Genomic DNA, 19,246 nt, shown 5'->3' on the forward strand with positions numbered 1-19,246 from the left:
TGTTTTTTAAGAATGCGATTATGCTGCCACTTGATCAGCTTGGTGGAAATGTCTAGAACCCACGCAATCTCAGTTAGCATCATAACATTGCTCCTCAATCTGGCACAATCCCGATTTTGGGATTAAAAAAAAATACCCCTTTATTGCAGCACATGGGAACAAAGTGGAACTGACCGCCAACATCACATATTGAAAAAAATAATGCCTGACATGCTTGGTGGCCCTCCATCCTTCAATAAAACCTGTTTGGCCACAATGTATTATCGACAGGAGAATTTTTTGTAGTCTGTTGGCTAAAGCCTTAAAATGATTTTGATGTCTGTATTAATTGGAGACAGCGGTCGGTAATTAGCTGGATGAGTGGAGTCTTTCCCTGGTTTCAGTAATAGTTTTATTGTGGCTGTGTTCATATGTTACAGTATGTGTTAATATCAAAGTAAATTTTTCAATAGCGGTAGATTATTGTTTATTGTGGAGAATTCAGGGAAGGAGGCCAAACTGGTGTGTGAGGTTGAGAAGTGGGCTCGCCTCCACACACAGCTTGGGCTCTGGTACCAGTCCTCTCGAGAGTGATTAGACTCTCTTCCACTCTGGAGTTGCCCACAGTGAGAGGTGCCGAGCAGGTGTGGGTATATTTATTCCCCACCGGCTCGGCGCCTGTACGTTGGGGTTCACCCCAGTGGACGAGAGGGTAGCCTCCCTCTGCCTTTGGGTGGGGGGGATGGGTCCTGACTGTTGTTTGTGCCTATGCACCAAACAGCAGTTCAGAGTACCCACCCTTTTTGGAGTCCTTGGAAGGGGAGCTGGAGAGCGCTCCTGCTGGGGACTCCATCGTTCTGCTGGGGGACTTCAATTCTCACGTGGGTGATGACAGTGAGACCTGGAAATGCGTGATTGGGAGGAACCTGGAGACCGCCTTCCTGATGGCTTCAAGGAAATTCTGGTCCACCATCAGGCGTCTCAGGAGGGGGAAGCAGTGCACCGTCAACACTTTGTATACTGGGAATGGGGCGCTGCTGACGTTGACTCGAGACGTTGTGAGTAGGTGGGGATAATACTTACCTCCTCATTTCCCCCGACACGTCTTCCCATGAGAAAGCAGAATCTATGATCTCTGAGGTGGGCACTCCTATCTCTGGGGTTGAGGTCACCGAGGTGGTTAAAAAGCTCCTAGGTCTTCGCCCAACCAGTCTGTGTTTTGTGAACTTGGAGAAGGTGTTCGACTGTGCCCCTCGGGGAGTCTTGTGAGGCGTGCTTCGGGAGTATGGTGTAACAAACCCACTGATATGGGCTGTTTGGTCCCTGTACGACCGGTGTCAGAGTTTGGTTCCCTTTGCCATCAGTAAGTCGGATTCGTTTCCGGTGAGGGTTGGACTCCGCCAAGGCTGCCCTTTGTCACCGAATCTGTTCATAACTTTTATGGACAGAATATCTAGGCGCAGTCGAGGCGTAGAGGGGGTCCGGTTTGGTGGCCTCAGTATTGCATCTCTGCTTTTTGCAGAAGATGTGGTTCTGTTGTCTTCATCAAGCCATGATCTCCAACTCTCACTGGAGTGGTTCGCAGCCGAGTGTGAAGTGGTTGGGATGAAAATCAGCACCTCCAAATCTGAGACCATGGTCCTCAGTCGGAAAAGGGTGGAGTGCCCTCTCCGGGTCGGGGATGAGATCCTGCCCCAAGTGGAGGCGTTCAAGTATCTTGGTGTTTGTTCACAAGTGAAGGAAGAATGGAACGGGAGATCGACAGGCGGATCAGCGCAGTGTCTGCAGTGATGCGGACTTTGTATCGGTCTGTTGTGGTGAAGAAGGAGCTCAGCCAAATGGCGCAGCTCTCAATTTACTGGTCGATATACGTTCCTACCCTCACCTATGGTCACAAGCTGTGGGTAAACAAGATCCCGGATAGAAGCCGCCGAAATGAGTTTCCTCCGCAGGGTGTCCAGGTTCTCCCTTAACGATAGGGTGAGAAGCTCAGTCATCCGGGAGGGACTCAGAGTAGAGCCGCTGCTCCTCCGCATTGAGAGGAGACAGATCTGGTTGCTCGGGCATCTGATTAGGATGCCTCCTGGACGCCTCCCTGGTGAGGTGTTCCGGGTACGTCCCACCAGGAGGAGACTCCGGGTCAACCCAGGACATGCTGGAGAGACTATGTCTCCCGGCTGGCCTGGGAACGCCTCGGGATCCCCCCAGAAGAGCTGGACGAAGTGGCTTCCCTGCTAAAGCTACTGCCCCCCAATCTCAGATAAGTGGAAGAAAATGGATGGATGAATTTGTTTCAGAATCTAAATAATTTGTATATTGACCAGCATCAAGCGAGAAACTGTGTTGTTCCACTTATTTTATTATTGAAGTTGTTGTTTAATGGTGGGTTTTGAAAGTGACTGATATGCAAGATATTTCAAAAACTTTTCATCTTTTAGATGCATCTGACTGTCATCTCCGGTCAGCCAGCCTGTCCAGCGATGATGTCAGGGGTCTCAGCGAATCACAGCAGACCTTGTCTCGCAGTGCAACCCTCCCATACGACCACGCACCCCAGTGGGCCCAACCACAGCATGGAGGTGGGAACAGGAGTAGTGCTCGCCCTTCATCTCCTGGAAGTGAGTTGGTGACACTGGAGGAGTTTCTGCAAGAGAGCAAGCTGAAGTCACCACAAATGGTGAGAAATATTTTCATCAATGTTGCTTGTAGTTGTTTTACATACTGTATATTGCATAAGTATTGTCCTGTGTTATCAAACGTGTATACACCCAAGGATCTCATTTTGATGTGTGTCCTGGGTCTGAGATGCACAGAAATGACCAGGGACGCAAAAACCATGGTGAATCTGCGTCAACAGGCGCAGAACATTGCTTACCTACATATGCGTGTGTGTTGCTGAAGTGCTTCAGCGAATCATTATCCACTAAAAGTACGAGTCCTGTCTTGGTCCTAGCCAATCAGAGGAAGAGGAGGGCGGTTTATCGGCCCATAAATACTATCGACACCAGACCTTTTTTTCCAGACTCGATACACTTTCATTGTTGTGGTAACACCCCCCATGCCGCTCACAACGCAGCGAGCTGTTGACAGAACGGCTTCGGCTCCGTAGATGCAAACAACTAGGACATTTTAGGGAAAGTTAACTATTTATTATGTTCACTAGCCCGTGAGCTAACTTAGTGTGCTAAGGAGCTAAATAGGTCGCCCTGGCTTGTTCAATTGTGGCGACATCATTTAAACTGAGGTCACAAAGTGGCAGACCGCTGTCCGCGTCCGGACCCAGAGGCAGTCCCGAATGGACCCACACCATAGCCATAAAAGAAAGGTTATGATTCAAGACATACGGGGTGCTTCTATTTATGTGGCGCAACATATTACAGTCTGCATCGCAGGCGGTAATCACTGAAATCACTGACTGCGCGCAGACCAGACAGTGCTAAGGAGAAAGAGAGAGCGTGTAAGTTGAGTTAAAGAAGGAGAAACATCAGAAAATGACAGACAAAGTAAGATAATATTTGGAATATATTTCCCACTTCTCAGTGGGAAGTTCCTACTGGGAGCTCTTACTTAAATTGCTTTTGTATGTGAAATGTCATTTTGGGGGGAAAAAAAGGTTCGAAACAAACATAACCTTTAAAACGGTTCAATTAAGATTTGTTAAATTAAAATATGTAAAATTGTTTAAGACTTCACTGTTGTCTCAAGATTTGGCATCTTAAAGGGAAATTCTAACTTTTTTTATTTTTCTGGTTATGTACTTTATTTGAATACTTATAACTTTCTCTTTTTATTTACTCGCGCTTATTGTGAAATTCAGCCTTACTTTTATTTAGTAAGTGAAAGAATGTTACACAGTTGTGCTATATGTTTGATTACCAGGGTTGAATTTGTAAAATGTGTACAATTCTTTATTTTGTTCTATCATTATATCAGTGGCATTAAAAAAACATAAACAATACTGTCGTTTTTCACGAAAGTTTTTGGGAAAATATATCGTTCTAAAGAATTTGCTATCTTGGCAGGTCTAAACACATAATAAATATATAGAGCGAGAGCAATGGATGACACAAAAATATTTTACAAACAGTATAAAAGAACTGTAATAAAAGTGTGCAGTATAGCAGGACCACAAAACAAGCACCGCGATATAGCGGATGATGACTGTACCTGTATTACGTGATGATAAGTTGTTGGGACTCATTGTTCCTGGGCTGGGACTAATTGTTTCCATGACGTGTATCACAGCACTCACATCGTCTCAAGTGTAAAATGATCTACGTACACGTCTGCTCTAGTTTTGATTAATGTAGCTTTAGACCCATTACACGTCCACCCTGCAGGGTGAGAACAAATGAATAGAAACGAGAAGAAAACTGATGGATGGAGGTCAGATGTAACTTTGTTTTGAAAATGTTCTATTGCTCTATCTATCGATCTCTATCTATTGTGTTTTTCAACATCCATCACCAGTCAGCTGCTTTTGACGAGTTTGTGGCCAAGTATTGTAGCCCCAACCTTGGACAGTGGACATAGATGTTTTTTGAAAGAAAAAAAAAAACCACATTATTACTATTTTATGTGCTGTATTAGCTTATTGTCCCCCATCTGGGAAAATAACATTGATGACTCACCTGAAGAAGTGTTTTACCATCTTACTCATGACTACTTTGACGCATCTTGGGGGAACTAAGCGGAAGCTTCTGATTTTTGGACAGCTACTCTATCCCCTGCCCCATGCCAACCAAATTATATCACATTGCTTTATATGATAGCTTTCTTGTGGGGACAATCCTACTAAACTGAACTGTGTTAAGTGATATTAAAAACACATTACAGTCATATAGTCGATTCCAGTAATGAAATCAATTACAAAGGTATCAAAACGTTTGCCATTACAAAGACAATAAGGTTTAGTTTTGGTTGATACTGTCGGTGTTAATTAGGTGTTAAGTTTAGCTGCGGACTTTCGACTTTGAGGGTATGATTTCGGCTTCAAATCCGGCCTCACGTGTGTGGAGTTTGCATGTTCTCCCCATGCCTGAGTGGGTTTTCTCCGGGTACTCCGGTTTCCTCCCACATTCCAAAGACATGCATGGTAGGTTGATTGAAGACTCTAAATTACCCGTACGTGTGAATGTGAATGCGAATGGTTGCCTGTTTATATGTGCCCTGCGTTTGGCTGGCCACTTGTTCAGGGTGTACCCTGCCTCTCACTCAAAGATAGCTGGGATAGGCTCTAGCACGCCCGCAACCCCAGTGAGGATAAGCGGTAGGGAAAATGGATGGATGGATATATTGTTCAAGTAGTCATGTTGCAGTTGGTTGGTGTATTTGCATCTGTACTGCAGTCATTAGACTATCTTCTATATGGATATGAAGTATTTATTAAAATGTGTATGTTCTGAGATTTCTATGTGTGTATGCAACTAACTAGAAAAAAAGAATACATATTGTGATGTATTTGACTCTTTAGTTTAAAATCCTGGTCAGTTCCTCTGTGCAACAACAACAGCCCAAAAACATAATCTTATACATGTTTCTGCCAACCTTACACAGGATGTTGAACTTCACTGCTGCCAAGAAGATGTATGGTTTTCATCTGAGCAAACTTAATTTGCTGTCATTCTCTAGTTTTATGATCGCACTTTCCGACACCTCTAATCTGCTCTGAGGCCAATGCTCCCTGCAAATCAACTGATACATTCCATCCTTTCGCCTATGTTTGTGACGCTGCCTGAAATATGTGATAATCCCCTAAACATTCAGTCTCAAGAAACATAAAAGCTGTAATGGCTCTAAATTATGGTCCAGTGGGAAAACTTGTCTTCAGATGAGAATCAGATAAAATTGACAATCTTGAATTGATAAAACTAAAGAAAGGAATGAACACTTGATCAGAATTGATCTAATTAAAGAATGGAATGAATGCTTGATTAGCTGCATTGCTTCAAAGGTTCTTCTTTTGTTCTTTTAAGTCGATGGATCACTTTAAAAGTTGTTGTTTTTTTAACCACTGAATCACTTGACCTCACTGTTCACCCAAGGTAATGTGAATTATTGCATTTTTTCCACATGAACACTCATGGAAATATCTTTACAGTGACTGGGAACTTGGGTCAAATTCTTCAGAACCTTAATGTTGACTATCATAGCTATGCAAATGACACAATTATATCTAGCAGTGTCTCCTGATGACCACGGTTCAATTGAAGTGTTGTGTCACTGTCTAAAACAAATAAATAACTTCCTTCAATTTAACCACAACAAAACCGAGATAATTGTTTTTGGCAGTAAAGAAAAGAGGATTGTTGTTCTTAAATACCTGGAGTCACTCTCTTTAAAAACAGAAGACCATATCCGAAGAAAACCAATTCTGACGTGACTTTCAGCAGTCATATCAATTCAATCACTAAAACAGCCTTCTACCAGCTGAAGAACATCCAGAGTGAAGGCTTGCACTTGCCAAGCACACCAGGAGAAGCACATCCATGCTTTTATCGCAAGTAGATTTGACTATTGTAATGATCTTCTGACTGGACTCCGCCAAAAGAGCATTAAACAGCTGCAGCTCATTCAGAATGCTGCAGCTCGGGTTCTGAGCAGAACAAAGAGGTCAGAATATATTACTCCAATTCTAGTCTTTACACAGGCTCCTGTCAGCTTTAGAATTGACTTGAATTTAATTTCTGCTACCAGTCTATAAATCACAAAATGGTTTAGGTCCTGAATAGACATGCTAATGCAATATAAACCCAGAAGAGAGAGCTCTGAGATAAATTGACTCAGTTCAGATAGTGGAGCATAGAGTCCAAAGCAAACATGGTGAAGCAGCTTTTAGCTGATATGCTGTACACAAATGGAATCAGATGCCAACATAGGTGAAGTCAGCCCCAAGTGTCAATGTTTTTAAGTCCAGGGCAAATTTTATTTATTTATTTTACCCTCATGCTTATGGTTGAGCATTTTAGAGCATTTCCACTTTGAAATTATCTTTCTTGCACTGTATGGTTTTTTTCATTGTTTTTAAATGCTTTTAAGCTGTCTTTTATTTTTCTCTATTTTTAAGTGCTTCATGTAGTGCACATAAAGTTACCTTTTGTATGAATTGCACTATATAAATAAATTTGCTTTGGTTTGCTTTGCGTATTGAACTGGAATTAAATGTCATTGTTCTCGATTAGGTTTCAACAGGAAGCAGAGAGGACTTAATGACTGAATACTTCACCAGAAGTCCATCCTCCTCAGATCCCACCAGCAGAGATCAGCTCACCCCCACCAGCTATGTCACGCCCACTGTACATGCATCTAACCAGAGGCCAGGCCAAAGTGTTAAACCATCTTCTCGGCAGCCTGTTGGTCAATCCCAAACCTCTGGCCGACCTCCGACCCAGAGAATCAACCAGTCACTGAGCAGGACGTTCAGCCTGGCCTCTGCTGATTTGCTCCGCTCTAATGGGCCAGACGGTTTTCATGGAAATGGCGGGTCCCCAAACCAATCAGACGTGGCGGTTCGGCGGCAAGGAGGAGGGGCTAATGGAAGAGAGAGGCCGCTGTCTGCCCGTTTGTCCAGCTCAACCAATCAGCAGAGAGACAACAGCATTCTGAACTCACCAGTTCACCATTTGTCTTCTCTCACGCTGCACACAGAGAGATATGTGGAGAGAGAGCGGGATAGAGGACGGACTCCTGTGTCACATAACGGCCCCTCGTCGTCTTTCCATCACCGTGGGGAGGTTGCCATGGTAACCCCTGTGAGGGTTGTGCCCGCTGCTCAGCTTGGTGATGCCTTGGAACATGGAGAGGTGTTAAGGGAGGAGCGCGCAGGTGACATATCTCACCAAAAGAAAGACAGTGAGAGAGTGAGATGTAGCTCTGCGGAACGCCCAAAAAGCACACCTGCATCCCCAGACCCCAACAACGACTCCCAGACTGTGTGGTATGAGTACGGCTGTGTCTAAACACTGAAGCCAATACAAGTATTCTGTAGGGTCTGTGTCTAAAAAGAGGAACCAAATACACTGGACCAGAGTGTATTTTCTGGGGTTTCTATTTGAAACTGTCAGGCATAAATATCCAGCCCTTCCCAGTTTTTGGAATGTGGTCAGTCATGATTATCCTCACAAGTGATGTTCATCTTTAGCTGGAAGTCGGGGGAAAAAGAGGCCAGATTTTATAAATGGCTCCTGAGTTTAACTGTCACTTCAAAGGCTGATACTTCTCTTTTGGGTCCACACTGAAACACTGTGTCAGTATGGCAGATTGCTGTGCCGACCCTTCTGTCATCGTCACGATACTGATACTGTCATCAAGCAAACAGTCTGGACCCACGAGAGATTCTGTTTTAGGATGAAGAAGGCACCAAAGCTGTGACAAAGTTGTGCTGTGACAAGGGACTTTTAGATAATTTTACTGGTTTTACTTTACTTGGGCCAATAGAATAAGACTTGTTTATACTGGTTTTGCTTTACTTGGGCCAATAGACTAAGAGCTTGTGCTATTAAGTGCTTTAAGTGCACTTAATTCAACCTGAAGCATCTGAAATAGTGAACATATCAAGTATCATCTTCAGCGAACACTGGAAAAGGTGAACAGAGAGTGGAAGTGATGCAATGGGTGTAAGGATTGAGAGAGGCAGTGAGAACAAATAAGTGGAATGCTGAAATGAAGAGAGGGCTGGGGATGGGTCATGTGAGGACAGCAAAATAAACAGGGGAGATCGGAAGGGTTCTGCAACACTGATACTTCACTGGAAACGATGCACAGCCTGAGTCAGCACTAGTTCCACTTAGGCGACATTTCGACCAAGGAGTACAGTGGAGTTAAACAAGCCACCAAATGGTTAACCCTTATTCAGTTTGTAACAGCTGTGACAGATTCAGTCTGTGAATTCTGAGGCATCAAACCAGTTAAATCTGTCAATGAAGTTGTTTAGTGTTCTCCACCCCAACTGACGGTGCCAAAACGTAATGAGCCCAATTTAATTTCACCTACTATTTTTTTTTTCCTGAAATTTTCACGGTTTCTACTTTAAATATGTTTGAAGGTTTTGTTTAGTTTTTTAAAGTTTTGTTCAAGCCTGTCGTCTTCCTGTCAGTCATTTTGGAAATGAGGTCATTGTTGGATGACCTTCAGAAGCAGAGCGCTGTTATTGAATTTCTTGCTTTGGAAGGGGAACCACCATTAAACATTTTCAGTGGGTTGCAAAATGTGTATGGGGAACCCGCAATCAGCTACAGCACAGTAAAAAAGTGGGTGTCCAGAATCAAAGGCGAAAAGCAAGTGGCGTGCTTTGAGTCACCCCAAGCAAAGGCGCGGCAGACCATATTAAGTGGTTAATCCTAGAAATAGTGATGGCACTGATCAGAGAAGATCGTTGAGTCACCATTGATGAGATCACCAACATGGGATCACCATTGAGGATATAAACCTAACCACTCCACATTCTGCAACCTTTTGAAAATGTTTAGCGGTGGTTCGTTCCCTTTCCAAAGCAAGAAATTCAGTCACAGCTCTTTGCTTCTGATGGGCATCCAACAATGATAGTCATTTCCAAAATGACTGACAGGATGAGGAAAGGCTTAAACAAAACAAAAATTTTTCCCCCCAATAAACCTTCAAACAAGTATTTAAACTACAAACCATGAACATTTCAGAAAAAAAAAATCAATTATTCGTTAAACTAAATTGGGCTCATTAGTTTTGGACTTCCCCTCGTAGGTCATTTTGCTACACTGACTTTTAGCAGTGGAAACAATCATAATAGAACCAAACTGATACCGTACTGTACTGCTTTGCGTACACAAGGTTTTATACACATATAAACGTGAGGGTGTTGGTTTATCAAGCTCATTGGAGCTAAATACACCGTGTTTGACAGATTATTCTCTTGCTAAACACGTCGATAACAGCAAAATACCTTAAAGTGTAGCTTTAGTTTAACGTTGTGTCCTTTTACTTTATTTACTTAATATATGCATCTACCACCACACACAACTTATTTTAATATTTTTCTTTTCAGTTTTACCCCAAGATTTCATCATACAAATTGGTAACATTTCCTGTCTAAACCTATACTGTGACCAGAGAAGAGTCCGTGTGTGTGTGCGTGTGTGTGTGAGCGCGTGTGTGTATCTGTGTGTGTGTGTGTATATCTGTGTATAAAATAAACATTTTCCGTTAATTAAAAAAAAAAAGTTCCTTTAGCTTGGTGGAAATATCTTCAATTAACCTACCATGCATGTTTTTGACTGGGTGGAAACTGGAGAGCATGCAAACTCTACACAGGCAAGGCCGGATTTGAACACAGGTCCTTAGAACTGTGAGGTGTGTGATGTGCTAACTATATATATATATATATATATACACACACAGTGGCTACGGAAAGTTTTCAGACCCCTTTACGTTTTCACTCTTTGTTCAATTGCAGCCATTTGCTAAAATCATTTGAGTAATTCTTTTTCCTCATTAATGTACACCCACCACCCTATATTGACAGAATTGTTTACATTTTTGCAGATTTATTAAAAAAGAAAAAGTGAAATAGAACACAGGCATAAGTATGCAGACCCTTTGGCTGTGACACTCATCTATTTAAATCGGGTGCCGTCCATTTCTTCTGATCATCCTTGAGATGGTTCTACACCTTCATTGGAGTCCAGCTGTGTTTGATTACACTGATTGGACTTGATTAGGAAAGCCACACACCTGACTATATAAGACCTCACAGTACATGTCAGAGCAAATGAGAATCATGAGGACAAGGGAACTGTCTGAAGAGCCTACAGACAGAATTTTGTGGCAAGGCACAGAGCTGGCCAAGGTTACAAAAACAAATCTGCTACACTTAAGGTTCCTAAGAGCACAGTGGCCTCCATAATCCTTAAATGGAAGACATTTGGGATGACCAGAGCCCTTCCTAGAACTGGCCTTCCGGCCAAACTGAGCAATCGGGGGAGAAGAGCCTTGGTGAGAGAGGTAAAGAAGAACCCAAAGATCACTGTGGCTGAACTCCAGATAAGCAGTCGGGAGATGGGAGAAAGTTCTAGAAAGGTAATCATTACCGCAGCCCTCCACCAATCGGGGCAGAGTGGCCCGACGGAAGCCTCTCCTCAGTGCAAGACACATGAAAGCCCGCATAGAGTTTGCTAAAAAAACAAAAGAAAACACCTGAAGGACTCCAAGATGGTGAGAAATAAGATTCTCTGGTCTGATGAGACCAAGATACAACTTGTTGGCCTTAATCCTAAGCGGTATGTGTGGAGAAAACCAGGCACTGATCATCACCTGTCCAAAACAGTCCCAACAGTGAAGCATGGTGGTGGAAGCATCATGCTGTGGGGGTGTTTTTCAGCTGCAGGGACAGGGAAACTGGTTGCAATCAAAGGAAAGATGAATACGGCCGAGTACAGGGATATCCGGGACGAAAACCTTCTCCAGAGTGCTGAGGACCTCAGACTGGGCCCGAAGGTTCACCTTCTAACAAGACAATGACCCTAAGCACACAGCTAAAATAACGAAGGAGTGGCTTCAGAACAACTCCGTGACTGTTCTTGAATGACCCAGCCAGAGCCCTGACATAAACCCAATTGAGCATCTCTGGAGAGACCTGAAAATGGCTGTCCAGCAACGTTCGCCATCCAAGCTGACAGAACTTTTTTTTAAATAAATCTGCAAAAATTTCAACAATTCTGTTTTTTTCTGTGAATATGTGGTGCTGTGTGTACATTAATGACGCAAAAACTGAACTTAAATTATTTTAGCAAATTGCTGCAATATAACAAAGAGTGAAAAATTTAAGGGGGTCTGAATACTTTCCATACCCACTGTATATCTATAGTGCTTTCTGTTAATAGAAATCTGACCTTCCATCTTTTTGACAGCAAAGAGACAAAAAAGCACTCGAAAGATGACAAGGAAGAGATGTTTACACTGGAGTTGTTAAGATGATGATATGAGGAAGCTTTCTTTCTGTTCCCGTGTGGGGTGTCAAGCACATTTCTATATGCAACAAGCTAAATTATTGTGACTGTACATACTGGGATGTCTTTTTAAAGTTTGACTTATTGTACCAAAACACAGTTGAGCTGTAATTTAAAAAAAAAAAAACATGTAATTCCACTGGAGATGTTATTTATAGATTTCAATACTTTAAAAAAATTTAGAATTTTGATTAATTAGTGGATAAGATAGGAAATGATGACGTGATGTCACTTTTGGTGTTTTCACTTCCCAACGTTTTTACTCTATTACATCTTTGCATCAGGCAGGGTGTTGGTGGGTGTCAACCAGTTTCATTTTGCTGATGTCAGAAGAAAATAGCTTAAATTCCTCGAGGCTATGTTTATTTTTATTTTTTTATGTTTTTTTTAAACGGCCTGAAATAACACACACTGTATGTGTCTGGCATTATTACTATTCTATTGACTGTCTGAAAGGAAAGTGTATTTGCGTTGCTGTCCTATTTTATTTTTGTTTGTCTACCAAAATTCACCCCCGTCGCCCACAGAAGAATTTTGCAGCTTTGGATAAAGACGTGAGGGTGGCGCTGATGTCAAAGACATTTTCTGTTGTAACTGGAATAAATGCTTGTGTAGTTCCCTTTTATTAAGTAATCTTGACTGGGCTGCTGTGATGTGACTATTATTAAAAGGCTATTAGACTGCTAGAATAGTTAAGACTATGGCTGACGTTATACTTCACTCTTTTGGCAATAAAAACCTTTAAACTTGATAGTTGTCTGTGATTTTCTGTCAACTTTGACTATTGCATTTGCATTACATGGACAAAAGTATTAAGACACCTGAATATCACATTTATAACATTAGTTACGTCATATCCAACATCAGTGACCTTTGCTGCTTGTATCACAGTCTCTGTTTTAGATCATCCCAAAGTTGTTTGATGGGCTTAAGGTCAGGATTTTGTACAAGTTCCTTCACAGCATGGATTAATGGATCCTGCTTTAATGCTGTAATAACCACAATTTGATTCAGATATTAAAACTTATTTTAATCTCACACTAAAAGAAGAAAAGTTGCTGAAAATGTTCTAAGTTTTGGTTTAGCAAAAGTTGGCTTTTCCGCATTGCACAACAAAGAAATTAGTTGACAGAACTGTTGTCCCTGATTGAACCCCAAGTTCAATAAATAAGTAAAACAACGGAGTAAATTGTTTTGGTGCAAGTAACGTAAATGTTTGCTCTGTTTTATTTTGAAAGTGTTACTGTTCTGTTTCCTCTGTCTTTGTTTCGGGGCTGGGCGTGGTCAGGTGTGCTGAGCTCCTCACTTAGCTGTCTCTCATTACTCATCACCCTCTTCATTTAACCTCTGGTCTGACCTCCACTTCGCCAGAATGTCTCGTTACTTGCATCGTATCGGTGGCTTTGCGCCTTCTGGTTAACTACTCTCCGTAGTTGTTCAAATTGCCTGCCCAAGTTTTATTACCTCCCTTGGTTGAACTTTTGGTCTTGCTTCCAGTTTTCACTAGTGATTTTCAGTTTGTTACTTTGGTGAAATTATGAGAGTTTTTCCTGGCTTTTTCCCGGTGACTTTTGTTTGGACTGATTGCTTTTTTTGTTCTTCTTTTTCAGCCCCGCTGTGTAGCGAGCTTAGTCGCTGCCACGCCCGGTCCTCAGTTGTTTTAGTACTTAGTTTTTTTGTTTATTTGAAGTTTTTATTTTATACTTGGGTGTCAGTGTCCACTTTTGGGTCCATCTCCTGCCTCAAACGTCACAGTACGTTTTGGCCTAAAATTATGGACCCAGGCGACACGAACAACAAAGAAGTAATTTGTTCTGAGCCTTTCTGCCAGTGTCGGCACGATGGCCATCCAGCTTAATCGCGACGCTTCCTCTCCGACTACACCGCTATATCTGGTACAACCCTCCACCGCCAATCAAGGAGAAAACGAACTGCCTCCTGCTGCTCCCACTTCTACCAGGGAACAAGAGGAGGTAAACAGAGAGGTAAATTGCTCTTTAGTTTTTGACCAACAACTCAATGCTTTTACATATGACGATGCCAACCTAGCCTATGTAAACAATGTGTTCAAAGGCAGAGCCAGGAAGTGTGACTCTGAGAGTCAAAATCAGTGGTTTATGAAAAACTGTTTTGCAGCCAGGCCTGTGGCAAAGAGTTGACAGCTTTATGTCAGGGCTTGCAGTCTACTGCAGATTACTCTTTTGAGTTTAGAATTTTAGCTTCTGAGAGTGGCTGGAATGAAGCTGGTCTTAAGACTGTTTTTGTTGCAGGGCTATAAGAGGAACTCAAAAATCAACTCTCTGCTCATGATGAGCCAGAATCACTTGAGCAGCTAATTAGCTTAGCAATCAGGATAGACAACTCCCTAAGAGGAAAAACGAAGAATGCATAGACTTGCTAGACCTTCCTTCCCCCATGCTGCCCACACCCGACTGCTTATCTACCCTATGGTGACAACACCAGAGATGCCCCAAGTTCTGGAGGAGGAGCCCATGCAGCTTGTCAAGACTCATCTAACCCTGGAGGAGCGGGCCTATGCGTCTACTGTGTACAATCTGGACACTTCATCCACCGATGCCCACTCTGGCCCAAGGCACCTCGCTGAGCAACAACAACCAGCTCCCTAGAGAGTGAGACTACATCCTCCTGTCGCTCTCCTAGACTTATTAGCGTGCCTCCCATGGTCTCCTCTAGTGACTGTACAGTTTCCCTTCAGCTTTTGGTTCATTCAGGGGCAGATAACTTTTATTGACCGTGATTTCACTATACATTATCTGCTAACTTATCCATTGGCAACATGGGCTCCCCTCAACCTATTAGTGATATCAACGGCAGCCCCACCTTTTGACCGTAACCCACACGACTGTCATCCTCTCTCACTATCTCAGGGAACCACCAAGGGAACATTAAATCTCTTGTCATCACCTCTCTTTCTTCCCCCATAGTGCTTGGGTTACCCTGGTTAAAACTAGGCAATCCACGCATTGATTGGGTGTCCTCCACCTTAGTTAGTTGGAGCTTTTTCTGTCACTCTCACTGTCTTCTGCTTCCCTGGTTTCTCATGCTTCTCCTTCAACTTCTCCTCTTGATCTCTCCTCGGTCCCTCAGGAATATCACAATTTAGCTGAGGTTTTTAGCAAGACAAGGGCCATTTCACTTCCTACACACCAACCCTATGACTGTGCCATAGATTTGTTTCCCGGAGCCCCCCTACAATCCAGCAGGTTGTACAATCTTTCACATCTCTAGAGAGAGGCCATGGAAAAGTGACAGCTGGACTCATCAGACCCTCATTCTCTCCACTGGGGACAGGGTTCTTTTTTTTTTGCGACAAAGAAAGAAGACTCTAAGACTGTGCATCAACTTTAAAATGACATAATGATAAAAAAGAAATACCCGCTCCCACTCATTAACACCAATTTTTAACCTCTTAACCAAGCAACCGTCTTTACAAAACTCGACTTACGAAATGCCTAGCATTTGGTGTGCATCAGAGAGGGGGACGAATTGAAGACTGCGTTTGAGGCCCCCTTAGGACATTTCGAGTACCTCATGCCTTTCGGCCTCACCAATGCCACAGCAGTTTTCCAGGCCCTGATAAATGATGTCCTCAGAGACATGCTCAACTAATTTGTTTACGTTTACCTTGATGACATTCTGATATTTTCCACAACCCTTGAAGAACATGTACAAAATGTCAGACTGGTCCTCCAGCGCCACCAGCGAACAAATAATATATAAAAGCCGAAAAATGTGAATTCAGTATTCAATCACTTAGCTTTTTAGGCTACATTCTTGCTCAGGGACAGCTCAGAGCAGACCCAGTTAAAATCGAGGCAGTGGCTATATGGCAAGCACCCACCACGTGCAAAAAAACTCCAGTTTTTGGGCTTTTCCAACTTCTGGCATCAGAGACTAAAACACAGTTGATGCACCTCTCACTCAGCTCACCTCAACCTCTCCTTTCTCCTGGACCTCTGAAGCGAATGCAGCCTTTAATCGCCTGAAGCAGCTGTTCACCTTGGCTCTTGTTCTCATCCATGCCAAACCCTCTCTCCAGTTTCTGGTTGAGGTGGATGTCTCCAACTCAGGACTATGAGCAATCCTCTTCCAGAGAAGTTCCAAGGAACAAAAGGTACAATTGGGTGCTTTCTTCTCCAGAAAATTATACACAGTAGCACCAAGCCAGACGCTCACTCCTGCACGCGTAGTTCCCCTCAGGAGAAGCAGGATTCGGAAAAAATCTTCCTGCTTCATCAGGGCGGCAGTGTGGGATATCGAGTGCGCGGCACAGGAACAACAACAAACTGATCCTGGTTCGGGCCTCAGAGAGCAACTCTTTCCCGGAGATGGTTCGCTCCCACGTCCTGCAGTGGGGACACTAAACGTTGCCTGCCTTTGTCTCACTTGGCCATTGACTTCATCACTGGTATGCTGCCTTCCAATGGAAAGGCTGTTGGCCATCGTGGACCGTTTCTCCAAAATGGTCCACTTCATCCCGCTTCCCAAGCTTCCTTCATCCCTGGAGACAGCCAATCTCCTAGTTACCCGTGTCTTCAAGCTCCATGGTGTCCCAGTTGATATTGTCTCCGGCCGTGGCCCCCAGTTCACCTCCAAGGTTTGGCAGGCCTTTTGTAAGGCTCTTGGGGCCTCTTCCAGCCTCTCCTCGGCTTACCATCCCCAGTCTAATGGTCAATCTGAAAGAGCTAATCAGGATTTGTTGTGTGCATCTTGAAGCCAGCACCTCCCATGAATTGAATACTCTCATAACTCCCTTACCTCCTCTGCCACTGGTATGTCAACCTTCATGGTCGCATGTGGGTATCAACCCCTGCTGTTTCCTTCCCAGGAATGAGAGGTCGCTGTCCCTTTGCTTCATGCCCACCTTCACCATTGCCATGCTGTCTGGAGGAATGCCAGAGCCGTCTTGTCCCACAATGACGAAGGCAATTGCTGGCTGGCAGACACTATATCCCTGCCCCGGATCACCGTCCCGCACAGAACGTTTGGCTCTACATTCGTGATCTCCCCCTTCAGGTGGAGTCCCACAAGTTGCCCCCCAGGTTCATTGGGCCCTTTGAAATTGAGAAGGTGATAAACCCATCTGTTGTCAGCCTTGAGATTCCAGCATCCCTCCACATCCATCCCACTTTTCACGTCTCCCTACTGAAGCCAGTCTCCTCCAGTCTCCAGTCCACTCAGGCCTTCGGCCAATACACCCACCCCCCACCCCCCGTCATTGACAATCATCCGGTCTTTATCGTCCAGAAGTTTTTTTGGATGCCAAGTTAAACGGTGGGTTATACTCTTTCACTGATAGTTTTCAGCGTTGATTGTAGTCTTCAAACCAACGTAAGAGCTGATGGCAGACACCAAAATAAAATATAAATTACTTTACCATACTGGAAAGAAAGTAGAAACATTCGCATTAAAAGCTGAACACTGACCTAAATCTTCACCAAAGGACAAACTAGCAGCTTTACATCACAAGGAATTGGGACAAAATTCACCCAAAAAAATCATCTCACAGTACCACAAACACAATGTTGTGTCTCATCGGTGGGCAGGTAAAGGAATCAATGTTTTACAGAGCAAGAGAGATATTGGACGATAAGTAGTGATGCTATTTTTATCACCAGGTTTGTAAATTGGTGTTACTCTTGTAATTTTGGACATCTTTGGCACCACACGAGAGAGTAAAGATATATTTATGCAATGTGCAAGTGCTTTCGCAACAACAGAAGCAATAGCGATCAAAATTTTGCAACAAATACCGTCCGTGCCTAATGTATGAGTTGTTAGGATTCAAGATGGTTTCATAAACTTCATGATAATTAGTCGGTGTCATGAAAAAGGAGTTTGGATAGTCTTCTGTAAGATACTGGTTATAAGAAATATTTTGAGGAGGACTGTTTTTATGTGCCAGGTCTTCACTTATGGAGACATCCATGCATTCTCTGTACCACTCATCCTCACAAGGATCGGGTGCGTGCTGGGGCCTATCCCACCTATCTTCAGGCGGGAGGCGGGGTATACCCGGAACTGGTCGCCAGCCAATCGCAGGGCACATAGAAACAACAACCATTCACACTCACATTCACACCTACGGGGAATTTAGAATCTTCAATCAACCTACCACGCATGTTTTTGGGATGTGGGAGGAAACCGGAGTACCCGTAGAAAAGGGGAAAACATCCAAACTCCACACAGGGGGATTTGAACCCCGGTCCTCAGATCTGTGAGGCAGATGTCCTCACCAGTCGCCCACTGTGGCGCCAACGGAGACAAAGTAATTAATAAATTTATTAGCGAGTTCCTGTCTCGCCATTTACATGAACATGAAATCCCTGCTCAAGACATTGTTCAGGATTGACCAAGTCTTCTTAGAGCCACTCTGGGATATCCTTAGCTCTTCGATGAAATGGTCATGTTTACTTTTCCTTAGCATATGAGCGAGCTGATATCTGTAGGCATTATATTTATTTTTGATACCAATAATTGAGTTTTTGATGTACTGTTTATAAAGACTGTTTTTATGTTTTATAGAATTTACAATCCCTCTTGTGAACCAAGAGTTCCGATCTTCGTCTCTGCATGTGAGTCTTTTCAGAGATCGATTAATGAATTAGGAACATTACATGAACATTATAGACGTCATTGATAGATTTTGTCTTCATGTTATCACATAGTTGCCCCGAAGTTATATTTTGTAACACTTTCTTTTTTTCCCTACAGGTAGGGGGTACAAGTTCACGAGTTAAATTTACAAACAGCACAATAGGAAAATGGTCACTTATATCAGACAATACCACTCCAGACTCCAGTATGGTGTTATGAATATTAGTTAGCACACTATCAATGATATACTTGGACAATTGTGTTACTCTTGTGTACTGTAGATGTTTATCGTTGGAAACAAGAAGGAAGGTAGCGTATTCATGAAATAATTTTTTGTTTGTATTTTCATAGGAGATATCTATGTTAAAATCACCAGTTAGAATACAGTTTTTTTTTTCTTGTTTATGGAATATAATGTTTCTTCTAATTTCTCCATGAAGACTCAGCCCCTAGTATAGGCGCCGTCTTTCCATCGTTATTGAGTACGCACAGCAACTCTGGACACTTCCAATGCTTAATGTGCATGTTTGACCAGTGTTGATTCACTAGCATGTCTCCGTAGACACCCATCTATGGCATTTAATCACTTGATGTGGGGCCCTTGTTTGACTTTATCTTCCCAGACTGTCCTCTCATTTGCACTCAAATTCTTTCCAGGGCTGATTGCCACT

General features: G+C 43.1%; 1 protein-coding gene across 3 annotated transcripts in view; it reads left to right on the plus strand.

The window, feature by feature from the left end:
* The window catches only part of ccdc88c (coiled-coil domain containing 88C), a 127,070-nt gene extending 114,362 nt beyond the window's left edge, over positions 1 to 12,708 (plus strand). For all 3 annotated transcript variants that reach the window (XM_061793688.1, XM_061793689.1, XM_061793690.1), the window contains 2 exons: positions 2,418 to 2,656; positions 7,161 to 12,708. In XM_061793688.1, the coding sequence (XP_061649672.1) occupies positions 2,418 to 2,656; positions 7,161 to 7,937 (1,016 nt within the window). In that variant the 3' untranslated portion in view covers positions 7,938 to 12,708. The remainder of the gene's footprint in view (positions 1 to 2,417; positions 2,657 to 7,160) is intronic.
* The last annotated feature ends 6,538 nt before the right edge of the window (positions 12,709 to 19,246 follow it).

The sequence above is a fragment of the Phyllopteryx taeniolatus genome, chromosome 13, assembly GCF_024500385.1.
Source record: "Phyllopteryx taeniolatus isolate TA_2022b chromosome 13, UOR_Ptae_1.2, whole genome shotgun sequence".
Classification (NCBI taxonomy): Eukaryota; Metazoa; Chordata; class Actinopteri; order Syngnathiformes; family Syngnathidae; genus Phyllopteryx; species Phyllopteryx taeniolatus.